Source organism: Pseudochaenichthys georgianus, chromosome 12 (assembly GCF_902827115.2).
Source record: "Pseudochaenichthys georgianus chromosome 12, fPseGeo1.2, whole genome shotgun sequence".
Lineage (NCBI taxonomy): Eukaryota > Metazoa > Chordata > Actinopteri > Perciformes > Channichthyidae > Pseudochaenichthys > Pseudochaenichthys georgianus.
Window position 1 is genome coordinate 26843660 of NC_047514.1, and position 11250 is coordinate 26854909.

The 11250-nt window shown below is 44.1% G+C and overlaps 2 protein-coding genes across 2 annotated transcripts; one reads left to right on the forward strand and one right to left on the reverse strand.

The window, feature by feature from the left end:
* Nucleotides 1-3973: 3973 nt before the first annotated feature.
* On the reverse strand, nt 3974-7600 carry surf1 (SURF1 cytochrome c oxidase assembly factor). Its single transcript, XM_034095970.1, has 9 exons — nt 7452-7600; nt 7267-7333; nt 6511-6638; nt 6324-6406; nt 5568-5759; nt 5410-5482; nt 4507-4669; nt 4267-4348; nt 3974-4186 (listed from the first exon to the last, which is right to left on the reverse strand). The coding sequence occupies exons 1-9, from the start codon at nt 7512-7514 to the stop codon at nt 4126-4128; spliced, it is 912 nt and encodes a 303-aa protein (XP_033951861.1). The 5' UTR covers nt 7515-7600; the 3' UTR covers nt 3974-4125.
* A 30-nt stretch (nt 7601-7630) lies between these two features.
* surf6 (surfeit 6) lies at nt 7631-11216 on the forward strand. Its single transcript, XM_034095962.2, has 4 exons — nt 7631-7841; nt 8759-8941; nt 9021-9103; nt 10175-11216. Exons 1-4 carry the CDS (start codon nt 7748-7750, stop codon nt 10853-10855), a joined length of 1041 nt encoding a protein of 346 aa, XP_033951853.1. The 5' UTR covers nt 7631-7747; the 3' UTR covers nt 10856-11216.
* The last annotated feature ends 34 nt before the right edge of the window (nt 11217-11250 follow it).

An 11250-nucleotide genomic window follows, 5' to 3' on the forward strand; every position in this document is an offset into this window, starting at 1 on the left:
CTATTTTCTTTATGCATCCATGGGTACAACTTCAGATACAAATTAACACATAATGAAATATGACCCCCGGTTTGATGATTGACAGGTCACAGAACAATGGGGGCTAGTATCTAGCCTTACTGACACAATAGTAATTCACACAGACTATCTCCTCTTTGCTCTTCTCTCTGTGAGGAGCAGCAAGTTCAGCTGTCAGAACTAAGTGAAAAACAAACAATGGCATAAAATATTATTAATATGTCGGGTAGTCCATCCATCCATCTTCTCCCGCTTTTCCGTGGTCGGGTCGCGGGGGTATCAGTTCCAGCAGAGAGCCCCAAACTTTCTTTTCCCTGGCGACATCAACCAGCTCTGACTGGGGGATCCCAAGGCGCCCCCAGGCCAGCGAAGAGATATAATCCCTCCACCTGGTCCTAGGTCTACCCCTTGGTCTCTTCCCAGCTGGACGTGCCTGGAACACCTCCCTAGGGAGGCGCCTAGGTGGCATCCTAACTAGGTGCCCGAACCACCTCAACTGGCTCCTTTTGACGCGAAGGAGGAGCGGTTCAACTCCGAGTCCCTCCCGGATGACCGAACTTCTCACCTTATCCCTAAGGGAAACACCAGCCACCCGGCGGAGAAAACCCATCTCGGCCGCTTGTATCCGCGATCTCGTTCTTTCGGTCATGACCCATCCTTCATGACCATAGGTGAGGGTAGGAACGAAAATGGCCCGGTAGACAGAGAGCTTTGCCTTCTGGCTCAGCTCCCTTTTCGTCACAACGGTGTAGTAAAGCGACTGCAGTACCGCTCCCGCTGCTCCGATTCTCCGGCGCATCTCACGCTCCATTGTTCCCTCACTCGAGAACAAGACCCCGAGATTCTTGAACTCCTTCACTTGGGGTAAGAACTCATTCCCTACTTGGAGTGGACAGTCCATCGGTTTCCTGCTGAGAACCATGGCCTCAGATTTGGAGGTGCTGATCCTCATCCCAGCCGCTTCACATTCGGTTGCGAACCGATCCAGTGAGTGCTGAAGGTTGCAGACCGATGAAGCCATTAGAACCACATCATCTGCAAAAAGCAGTGGTGCAATCCTTAGTCCACCGAACTGCAGACCCCCCCCCCCCCCACGACTACGCCTCGAAATCCGATTCATGTATATTACAAACAGGATTGGTGACAAAGCGCAGCGCTGGCGGAGGCCAACCCTCACCGGAAATGGGTCCGACTTACTGCCGAGGACCCGGACACAGCTCTCGCTTTGGGAGTACAGAGATTGGATGGCCCTGAGTAGAGACCCCCTCACCCCATACTCCTGCAGCACCTCCCACAGTAACTCCCTGGGAACTCGGTCATACGCCTTCTCCAAGTCTACAAAACACATGTAGACCGGATAAGCGTACTCCCAGGCCCACTCCAGGATCCTTGCGAGAGTAAAAAGCTGATCCGTCGTTCCACGACTAGGACGGAATCAGCATTGTTCCTCCTCAATCTGAGGTTCGATAATCGGCCTGACCCTCCTTTCGAGTACCTTGGAGTAAACTTTCCCGGAGAGGCTGACTAGTGTGATGCCTCTGTAATTGGCACACACCCTTTTGAATATGGGAACCACCACCCCGGTATGCCACTCCTTCGGTACTGTTTCCGACTTCCACGCGACGTTGATGAGACGTTTCAACCATGACAGTCCCTCAACACCCAGAGCCTTCAGCATTTCTGGGCGGATCTCATCCACCCCCGGGGCTTTGCCACTGTGGAGTTGTTTGACGACCTCAGTGACCTCCCCCCGGAGATTGGTGTTGATCCCCCGTCATACTCCAGCTCTGGAGGGCATAGAGGGCGGAGTTGTCGGGTTCAGGAGTCAAAGTGTTCCTTCCAACGCCCTAACACCATCAGTTGAGGTCAACAACGTCCTATCCTTACTGTACACAGCTTGGATGGTTCCCTGCTTCCCCCTTCTGAGGTGTCGGACAGTTTTCCAGAACAAATTTGGTGCCGCCCGAAAGTCCTTTTCCATGTCTTCTCCGAACTTCTCCCACACCCGCTGCTTTGCCTCGGCCACGGCTGAGGCTGCTGCCGTTCGGGCCTGTCGGTACCTTGCAACTGCCTCGGGAGTCCCCCGGGATAACAAATCCCTGAAGGCCTCCTTCTTCAGTCGGACGGCTTCCCTGACCACCGGTGTCCACCAGGAGGTTCGAGGGTTACCGCCCCTTGAGGCACCTAGGACCTTGAGACCACAGCTCCCCACCGCGGCTTCGGCAATAGAGGATTTGAACACCCACCACTCTGGTTCAATGTCCCCAACCTCCACAGGAATGCCCGAAAAGCTCCGCCGGAGGTGCGAGTTGAAGGCCTCCTGAACTTGGGCCTCCTCCAGACATTCCCAGTTCACCCGAACTACACGTTTGGGCTTACCAGGTCTATCCAGAGGCTTCCCCCGCCACTCGACCCAACTCACTACCAGATGGTGATCAGTTGACAACTCCGCCCCTCTCTTTACCCGAGTGTCCAAAACATACGGCCTCAGGTCCGATGACACGATAACGAAATCGATCATGGACCTTCTGACTAGGGTGCTCTCGTACCACGTACACTTATGAGCATCCTTATGTTCGAACATGGTGTTTGTTATGGCCAATCCATGACTAGCACAGAAGTCCAGTAACAAACCACCACTCCGGTTCAGATCAGGGGGGGCGTTCCTCCCAATCACGCCCCTCCAAGTGTCTCCATCATTGCCCACATATGCGTTGAAGTCTCCCAGCAAGATTAAAGAGTCCCCTTCAGGAGCCCCATACAGGACTCTTTCCAGGGTCTCCAAGAAGGCTGTATACTCTGAACTGCTGTTGGGTGCATAAGCACACACAACAGTCAGAGTTTTCCCCCCCATAACCCGCAGGCGTAGGGAGGCGACCCTCTCGTCCACTGGGGTAAACTCCAACAACGAAGCACTTAACCGGGGACTTGTGAGTATCCCCACACCCGCCCGGCGCCTCACACCTTGAGCAACTCCGGAGAAGAATAGAGTCCAACCCCTATCCAGAAGTAAGGTTCCAGAGCCGACGCTGTGCGTAGAGGTGAGCCCAACCAGATCCTACTGGTAACGCTCCACCTCCCGCACAAGCTCCGGCTCCTTCCGCCCCAGAGAGGTGACGTTCCACGTCCCCAAAGCCAGCTTCTGTCGCCCGGGTCTGGTCCGTCGAGACCCTCTGCTTTCACTGCCACCCTTCTGGCAGCGCACCCGACCCCATCGCCGTTTCCCGTAGGTGGTGGGCCCGCGGGACGGAGAAGCGGAGGTGTTGCCCACGTTGCCTTTTCGGGCTGTGCCCGGCCGGGCTCCGTGGCAAGCCCGGCCACGAGTCCTCCTTCTGGGCCTCCGGGTATCCTCACTTCTTGGTTTTTCTTTCATGAAGTCTTTTGAATGTCGGGTAGTAATACATTTATTTATTTTCTTCTCAGTATACCAGAATACGTTGTTTATATGTTAGTATTTCTGAAAATCTCCTGGGGGAGAATCCCCCCAGACCCCCTTCTGGGGTTGGGTTTTCAGCATGTGTGCCTTTTTATGTTATACAGTTCAGCTTTGATTCCATCATCTCATTAAACCTGTGAAATACAGTGCATATAAGGGATATATGCACTGTATTTCACTTTCATTAATAGTTTTTGCTGAAAAGCGTATATATTGCAGCAAAAATGTTGTTGAATAGATTTGAGTGGTTCGAAATTTCGGGTCGCGATTTATTGACAAAGGAAAAAGTGGGTCCCGAGGCCTGACCAGTTGAGAACCACTGCTCTAAGACGTCCACATTAGGTCTGTTGAATGTGAGGCCACCAGCTGCTTCCTATTTGTCGTTGGATTTGTGAATATCATCTCTCCTGTTAACTTTAAAACTACTGCAGAAAATGTGTTCTATTTTAAGGAATATTAAACTTTGAGTATCTCCATCAGTTAATGAAAACAAGTTGTTAACATGAAGAATGCAAGAGATCACTTAGATTTGAATTTATTCTTTTTTACTCGTTTCAGGAGAATAATACACAACTATTTACAAATCCATCAGCGAGTCTATGCAGTGGGCTTCAGCTGATACAGTACACATCAAGTACATCAGAAATGTGCTTTGCAATCACTGCATTTAATCACAGTTTCTTAATGAACTTTGCAAACCACATGTAGGAGGTCGCTGCACACAAGCCGTACCTAAGAGGAGAAATAGACCAAACTCAGTAAACAGGATTATTTACAGTACAGTAGCTTTAGAGACAGGATTTAGGACCTACCATGTTACTATGTACTGCATGTGTTCGTTCCTCAGTGTAATTCTGGTCTGTCCTCCTATTGGTCCACCAGGTATAGTGCTCTCTGCATGATAAATGAATAATTACATTTATTTAAGCAAACAGGTTTAAAAAATCTCTATTCTGTGGTATAACAACGTCCAAGTTAATAACCGCCCGTATATTTAATATTATCTAATTGAGTCAAAGTGCATCCTGGTCTTTGTAGTTCTAACTTCTTACCGAAGGATGCATCGATGAAGACAGGCTCGGCCCCGGTGACCCCGCCCATGGCCTCCAGGTCGCGGTAGTGCCATTGGTTCCTCTGCACGTCGTTGCTCGGTACGAAGGGTTTACGAATCTCCGTCAGCCTCACGACCCCGACCACCTCCACCTCCCCCTCCACCTGCACAGAACAGTCATTACATTCTGTTTTAATAAGTTAAACGCCACAAATGTAAGTATATCAAATGTGAGGTTGGTTTTAAATCCCATCACTACTATTACTTGTACTGTGAATCAATTACGGCACTAACCAATTGTCTTGCTACAGAAGAGAGCTATGTGAATGTATTGACTCCACTTCGAGCAATACAATTACTATCAAAGCACTTGTATACTAATAAAGGACTGGCTTATCTAAAGCCAGTTGAGTAGCACTTGAAATGTTTTGGCTCGAAGAAAACTTAAGGAATTATATGATTCTGTTTTCTTCAAGTTTGTATCTTCTTGGTTGAATGCACTTATTGTAAGTGGCTTTGGATAAAAGCGTCAGCTAAATGCAATGTAATGTTTGAAACTAGAATAAATGAACCTTTAAAAAAAGCCTTTAAAATGTGCTTAATCAAATTCCAAATGTAAAAAAATACTAAAACAAGGGAGGTAGGATTTTATCACTATTATCATATGACTATTCGAATATTTTAGAAGTAGTTGGAAATGTCTTTTTTTTATTATTATAAATTAACCTGCTCCATGCAGATCTGGGTAGATGCATTAAAAAACGATTCAAGTAGTACTCTCTGGCTGCAGAGGAAACTGCACAAAAAGACAAAACCTCCCAAAGTATTGTCACCTGAGATGGCATTGGTTGGGGACTACAGGTTTGAAAATGATGGAGTAGGTTAAATCATGTGAAGCCCTCACCTGGCCCTTCATCCTGCTCTCTGGTCTGATCTTCCTCTTCGGCACGTAGCCTCTGTTCACCAGGATGGTGATGCTGCAGGAGAATGGAGCAGTGAGTGTTGGATTTAAGACTATACAGTTATTATTTTCCCTTCACGGTGTTTTATGTGTTGTCTTACCCGAGGTCGGTGCAGTAGAAGGGGGTGACCACATTAGCGCCGGTCTCTCCACTGGAGGACAGCGTGCCCGCCTCCCGGGCCTCCTTCTCGGGGTCCACAGGGGAGCGGGGGAGGACGTACAGCTCCTGGGAGTGGTCGAACTGTCCTCGCACTTTCACCCGTCTGTACTCCAGGCTCTGCAGCTCATGAGGACTAAGACCCAGGGAGGAAAAATACTAAGAGTAAACTTTATACAGGTATATAGTAAGAATTCGAAGAAGAAGGACATGTCGTACCCTCAGTTATAAGAGGAGGGATTGTAGTTATTTGTTAAGTTATTAAAGTGCTGTTCAGGGGTTTAGTCCCTGCTGTGGCGGACACAGGTTTGAATCCTCCATGCAGCCCATTAACACATTGTATCACCACTCGCATACATCTCCCTGATTAAGGCTTCAAATGGCCAGAAAATGGTTTAAAGTGCATTTTATCAAGGAACAAACACAAGTAATGTTGTTCACAGTATCACAATTGGAGATGTGTGCTTTTGAAATCACTTTTTCTATAAAATAATGTTGTGTTCTTGCCACTCGCAATGAGGAAAAAAGGATTCTTCTGTTAGTGTTTGGATTGATTATGCTCTTTATAGTCCGAGTGCTTACATTGTTCTGAATTGTAAAAGGTGGTTATACTGAAAAACAAAAAAATGTCCAGATCAAAGTAAAAGTATGGATTTAGAAACTAATAGTGTGTGGGTGTTTGCCTCTAACATGATCTTACTCCAGAGGTAGAGGGATGGGCTCAGCAGTCGTGAGTCGGTTCAGCTCAGCGATCAGCTGCATCTTCCACTGACGACGTTTCACCTTCACAGAAACACAAATATCAGAGTCCATCCAACGACAGCAAACCGAAGATACATCAGCATTATTTTAAACAGTGCTGACACAAAATAAATAAAAAGACAGACCTGCCATGTACCAAGGCCGAAGGTGGTGGCAGGGATGAGCAGCAGGAGCAACTTGAGTAAGGAGTCTTCTCCTCTCTGAGCCTCGGCTACTGTGGAGGACGACTGGCGCCCGAAGGTGATCAGCCTGCCTGTTCACAACATGCAGGACAGGAAGTGAAGAAGGTAAAGCATATGTGTAAAACATTTACTCTCAAAGAATATAGGGATGGTACCCCATACGCTTTGCTCACACATATAAAAAGAGACGTACCATCAGGAGGTTATTCACTTTAAGCATTAGAATCCAAACTTATCGTCTACACTTTTTATTTTACCGAAAAAAGCTGAACAAAAAAGTAAACCAAGACATTGTACAAAATGGTTTCAATCTTTATGTATGACTCATATTTTATTATTTTATTCATTTATTGTACGAGTTTTTCTTTGCTTTGTCCAGATTAGTATTATAAATGTTATGTCTTTAAATGTGTGCAATATTTGTTTTAAGGAACTGGCTTCTAGTAAGATTATCAGAGTCAGGTTTACATAAAAGCAATTCGTTCTGGTATACTGGTACATATGCACTTAGTAGGTATTGCAAACAAAAGATTGAAACATAAATATAGAGTAGAATACAAAACAAATTCACAACACAAACGTATTGACATTACTGTCACATAATTAGTCATTTAGAGTGGAGATGCTGTGCAGTTTTTTGAAGAAGTAGTTCTGTGCGGAAATGTGCGAAAGTATCCAAATAATGTTCAAATAAATTACCTTCTGCACGTTTGAAGAGAGGCAGTCTGGGAAGGAGGAGAGTCCTCTTGATATACATAACATGTGTCTGAAATAAATAACAACAATCAGAAGAAGAATAAAATCTGCAACCACTGGAAAGTGACATTCACAATAACACAGTGAATGTTCTTTATAATGAACTGGCAAATAAACAAATAACTTACCTGGTTCTTCAGAGTCGTTAAGACCCTGTTGGAATAAAGAAGTGCTGATTTTAAAGAAGCCATTCTCAGTGAAATACTAATGCAAATATGTTTTTAAATGGTCCGACTACATAACAGCTATCCTACATAATGATCACAAGGGGGACCGCTTATGGTGTTACCCCTTCCGGTTTGTGACGCTCCGCCCCGGCGTGTGGACCACATGTTTCAGAAATGTGTTGATATTTTCTGAGAAGAAGCTCTGTTTGTATTCTGTCTATTCGGATCATCTCAGACAGCTTCACGGTTCTTCCATCATGATGGACCTCGCCGCTAAAGACTCGTACATGCAGAAGTTTGCGAAGAAAGTGTTTTTTCAGCAAGAGCAGGAGCCGAAAAAAAGACCGTTTGGTAACGTGTTACCGTATTTACAAAATAACGTGGATATAATACTTGCCTATACATTAGCTGTATTTATTATGGGCGGTTTATAATGTATGTGTTATTGGTGGTAGAAAATGGCTTATAAAGCGTCATTAAACATGCGGTTATTACTGCATGTGACCAGAGGAGGCGCTGCACTGTGTGGAGAACAACGAGTGGAGTTATATTGTTGAATGCTTATTTATTATTAATCCATACATTTAATTATTTTTGATGTTTTTATGAGAGAACAAGCACCCTGCTGCAAATCAGTGAAATAAATAATACAGCAACAATGCTAATAGTGAGAAAATGCCCTTTAGCTTATTAATTTGTTACAATTCTGTTGACATTGTTTGTCCCTTTTTGATTCCATGATGATATTTACAGTCAAGACAATTTAAGTATGTCTACTAAATAAATAGACTACTGTTTTTGAAATGATAACATGTTGGTCATTTACCAAGCACAACACTGCATTCTCCTTTCTTTGCTACATTAATGCATTTATGTTGCTGCTTTCCATTGGTTGGCATGTATTCAGAATATGAATTTAAGGAATTAGTTGTAATGCACAACTGAAGGCATTTTTTAAACATCATACAACATCTCTTAGATAATATCATGTAAAATGCTACAGCTAGATTGATGACTTTCTGAAACTAAGTTTCCGCCACTAAATCAGCTGACTTTGATATTTGTCTTTTAGAGAATAGGGAATTAAGATAAATATTATCTATTTCCTTTTGGTTCACAGAAAAGCTTCTGACTTGTTCAGTTTCAGTGTAATGCCTAAACATGTTGAAGCATAGTCTGTTCATGTAAGAAACTCCAGAGCTGTGGCAGTCCAGCTGACATCATGTTGAATACATGTGATCATTAATGCATGTTTTATCTCTGTGTAGCTCCTTTCAAGGGTAAAAGCGAGACTGGTCCTCCAAAGAAGAAGAAGAGTTTTAAAGATGTGAAGAAGCCTCATCCCAAATCCCCCAAAAAGCCCTCTCCTTCAGCGGCTGCTCAGAAAGTCCCCCCTGCCGCAAAACAGCCAAAAACTCAAATAAACGGATCAACAAAACCAGCGCCTAAAGGTACCGCAAGTGAATCCATTACTCTGTTACTTTTTGTTATTTCAAAATTCTTAGTCACATATTTAGTTTTCTCTTAAAGGAGGAAAGGTACCGTCCAACTTCTCCACCGTCGATGTTTTACGCAAGAGACTTCATGAAAAAATCGAGGAGTCCAGAGGACAGGTATGCAGATTTAAATATGATTTATTTATTCAAGATTTGAATGACATTACTCATTAGCATTTATCTAATACAGTGCTTTTCAAAGTGTGGTCCGCGGACCACTGGTGGTCCGTGATCACCCCTAGTGGTCCGTGAGTATATTGGTAAAATTTCACATTTTAAATAAATAAATAAATGTAAGTCTTCCGCACTCTCGCGGGAATATCTCCGCAATGGAGCGAGCTTAAGTTTCGATTGCATGATATAGCCCAGCGCAACATCTACGTCACACATGTTGCCACCTGTTTGTACCATTTTCAGGCGATTTGTAATCTGTTCGAGAAAAACGATGTGTTTTTGGTTATTTGTGGAGTCAGGTGGTCCGTGAGTGTTTTTTTATTGGTGTGAAAAAGTTTGAGAAACACTGATCTAATACGATGTGACTTTAGCTGAGACGGTAAACTCAACTGCAGCCATGATATTAAAACCTGTAAACAAGTCTATTTACCTAAAAGATGATTATTGAACAGTTGATTCAACTTTTGCCGCTCAAACCGATGCCGTTATGCCAGAGATCTATTCACAATGTGTGCATGTTCCTGTTTTCATCTTCTCACTAGTTTATAGTTGGTGCTGTTCAGTTCAACATGTGGATGACGGAATAAATGATTATATCTTTAACTCAATTGAAAGTAGCAATACTGCTCTGTATAAATATTGTCATTTTGCAGGATTTCACTTGTTTAAAATGCAAAGTGTACTTAAAGTAAAAGTAGTTAAATCCGAATGATTCTTCTCAGACCTATATTCTTATATCATATTATTGGCCTCTTGATTCTAAGTAAGTAGGACTTCCATTTCATGTCTGATAGTTCGTTTTTTAGCACGTATCATATTTTTGAGGTTTGTCATAAGTTTTAATGTCAAATCTTAATATGTTAAGTAACTCCAACTATCAGATACACTGTATACAGTAGCAACACATGTCAAAGTAGCTCAAAATGTAATGCAAGTACAGCACTGGACTGAATACTGTGCAACGCTTAAGGGAAATGTATGTCTGACTAACAAGTTGCACTTTTTTCTTATCAGGGAACCCCGAAGAACGCACTCTCTGAGGCCGTGCTGGCAAAGCGAGCAAAACGAAAGATAGAACGGGAGCGCAAGAAGAGGAAGAGGAAAGAGTTTATCCTGAAGAAGAAACTGGCTGAAGAGAATAGCCAAGAAGCGCCAGTGGAGATCAAGAAAGAACCTGAGCCTGCCCCCGCTGCGAACAAAAGAGATGTAACGGCCCTCGTCTTCAACAAGGTGGAGACGGTGGGGGAGGAGTACGTGGACAAAATACAGAAGAAGAAGCAGAAGAAGCAGAGCGTGAAGGGCCAGATAACTCCCCTGCTGGGGAAAAACTACAAGCAGCTGCTTGGGCGCGTCCAGGCTCAAAAAGCAAAGGTGAGCGAGCTGAGGGAAAAGGACGAGGACAAGGCCAAAGAAATGGAGAACAAGATCAAGTGGACCAACGTGCTCTACAAGGCCGAAGGACTCAAAATTAAGGATGACGAGGACATGCTGCGCTCCTCGCTAAAGAAGAAGGAGAAGAGGGGCGCCAAGGTAAAGAAGGACTGGGGCGATCGAAGCGAGAACGTCGTGGGGAAGATGCAGAAGCGGCAGGACAAGAGACGGAAGAACATCCAGAAACAGAAGAAGGCCAAAACAGAGAAGACGAAGGACAGATTGAGGAAGAGAGGCAGGGTGCTGCCGGAGGACTTGAAATGAGCAGCAGCAGCGTGCTGTTTCATCACGACATAGGTTTAAATAAGTACATCTCTTTCTATAGCCGTACGATTTATTGACATGATATACAAATGTATTGTTCCTTCATTCCTGTAATGTGATGTGTGTTGTGGTCAATAAAATGTGATCTTCACAAGATGGACATGAATGAAAACATTTTAGAATTGTTTTTTTCTTGTTGCTCAATATCAAACCTGCTGGTATTTTTTAGTAGCTTGACATTTTGGAAGATGTGGTTTTTTACTTTTATTCAGATGAGAATTTATTCTTCTATCCTCAAAGATCGGTATATATTTTTTGGGAAAAGAAAACTATTATTACTGAAAATAAATCAAATCTGTTCCTCTTTTGTCTTTTTGACAGCGGCATTAAAGAAA

Bases quoted from the DNA above. Each gene is read 5' to 3' on its own strand.
- surf1 (XM_034095970.1), bottom strand. From the start codon at position 7,514: ATGGCTTCTTTAAAATCAGCACTTCTTTATTCCAACAGGGTCTTAACG. The intron at 6,407-6,510 runs GTCTGTCTTTTT...GTTTCTGTGAAG, and splicing joins TCGGCCTTGGTACATGGCAG to GTGAAACGTCGTCAGTGGAA. The intron at 4,670-5,409 runs GTGAGGGCTTCA...TGTTCTGTGCAG, and splicing joins AGAGCAGGATGAAGGGCCAG to GTGGAGGGGGAGGTGGAGGT.
- surf6 (XM_034095962.2), top strand. From the start codon at position 7,748: ATGATGGACCTCGCCGCTAAAGACTCGTACATGCAGAAGTTTGCGAAG. The intron at 8,942-9,020 runs GTACCGCAAGTG...TTTCTCTTAAAG, and splicing joins AACAAAACCAGCGCCTAAAG to GAGGAAAGGTACCGTCCAAC. The intron at 9,104-10,174 runs GTATGCAGATTT...TTTTCTTATCAG, and splicing joins TCGAGGAGTCCAGAGGACAG to GGAACCCCGAAGAACGCACT.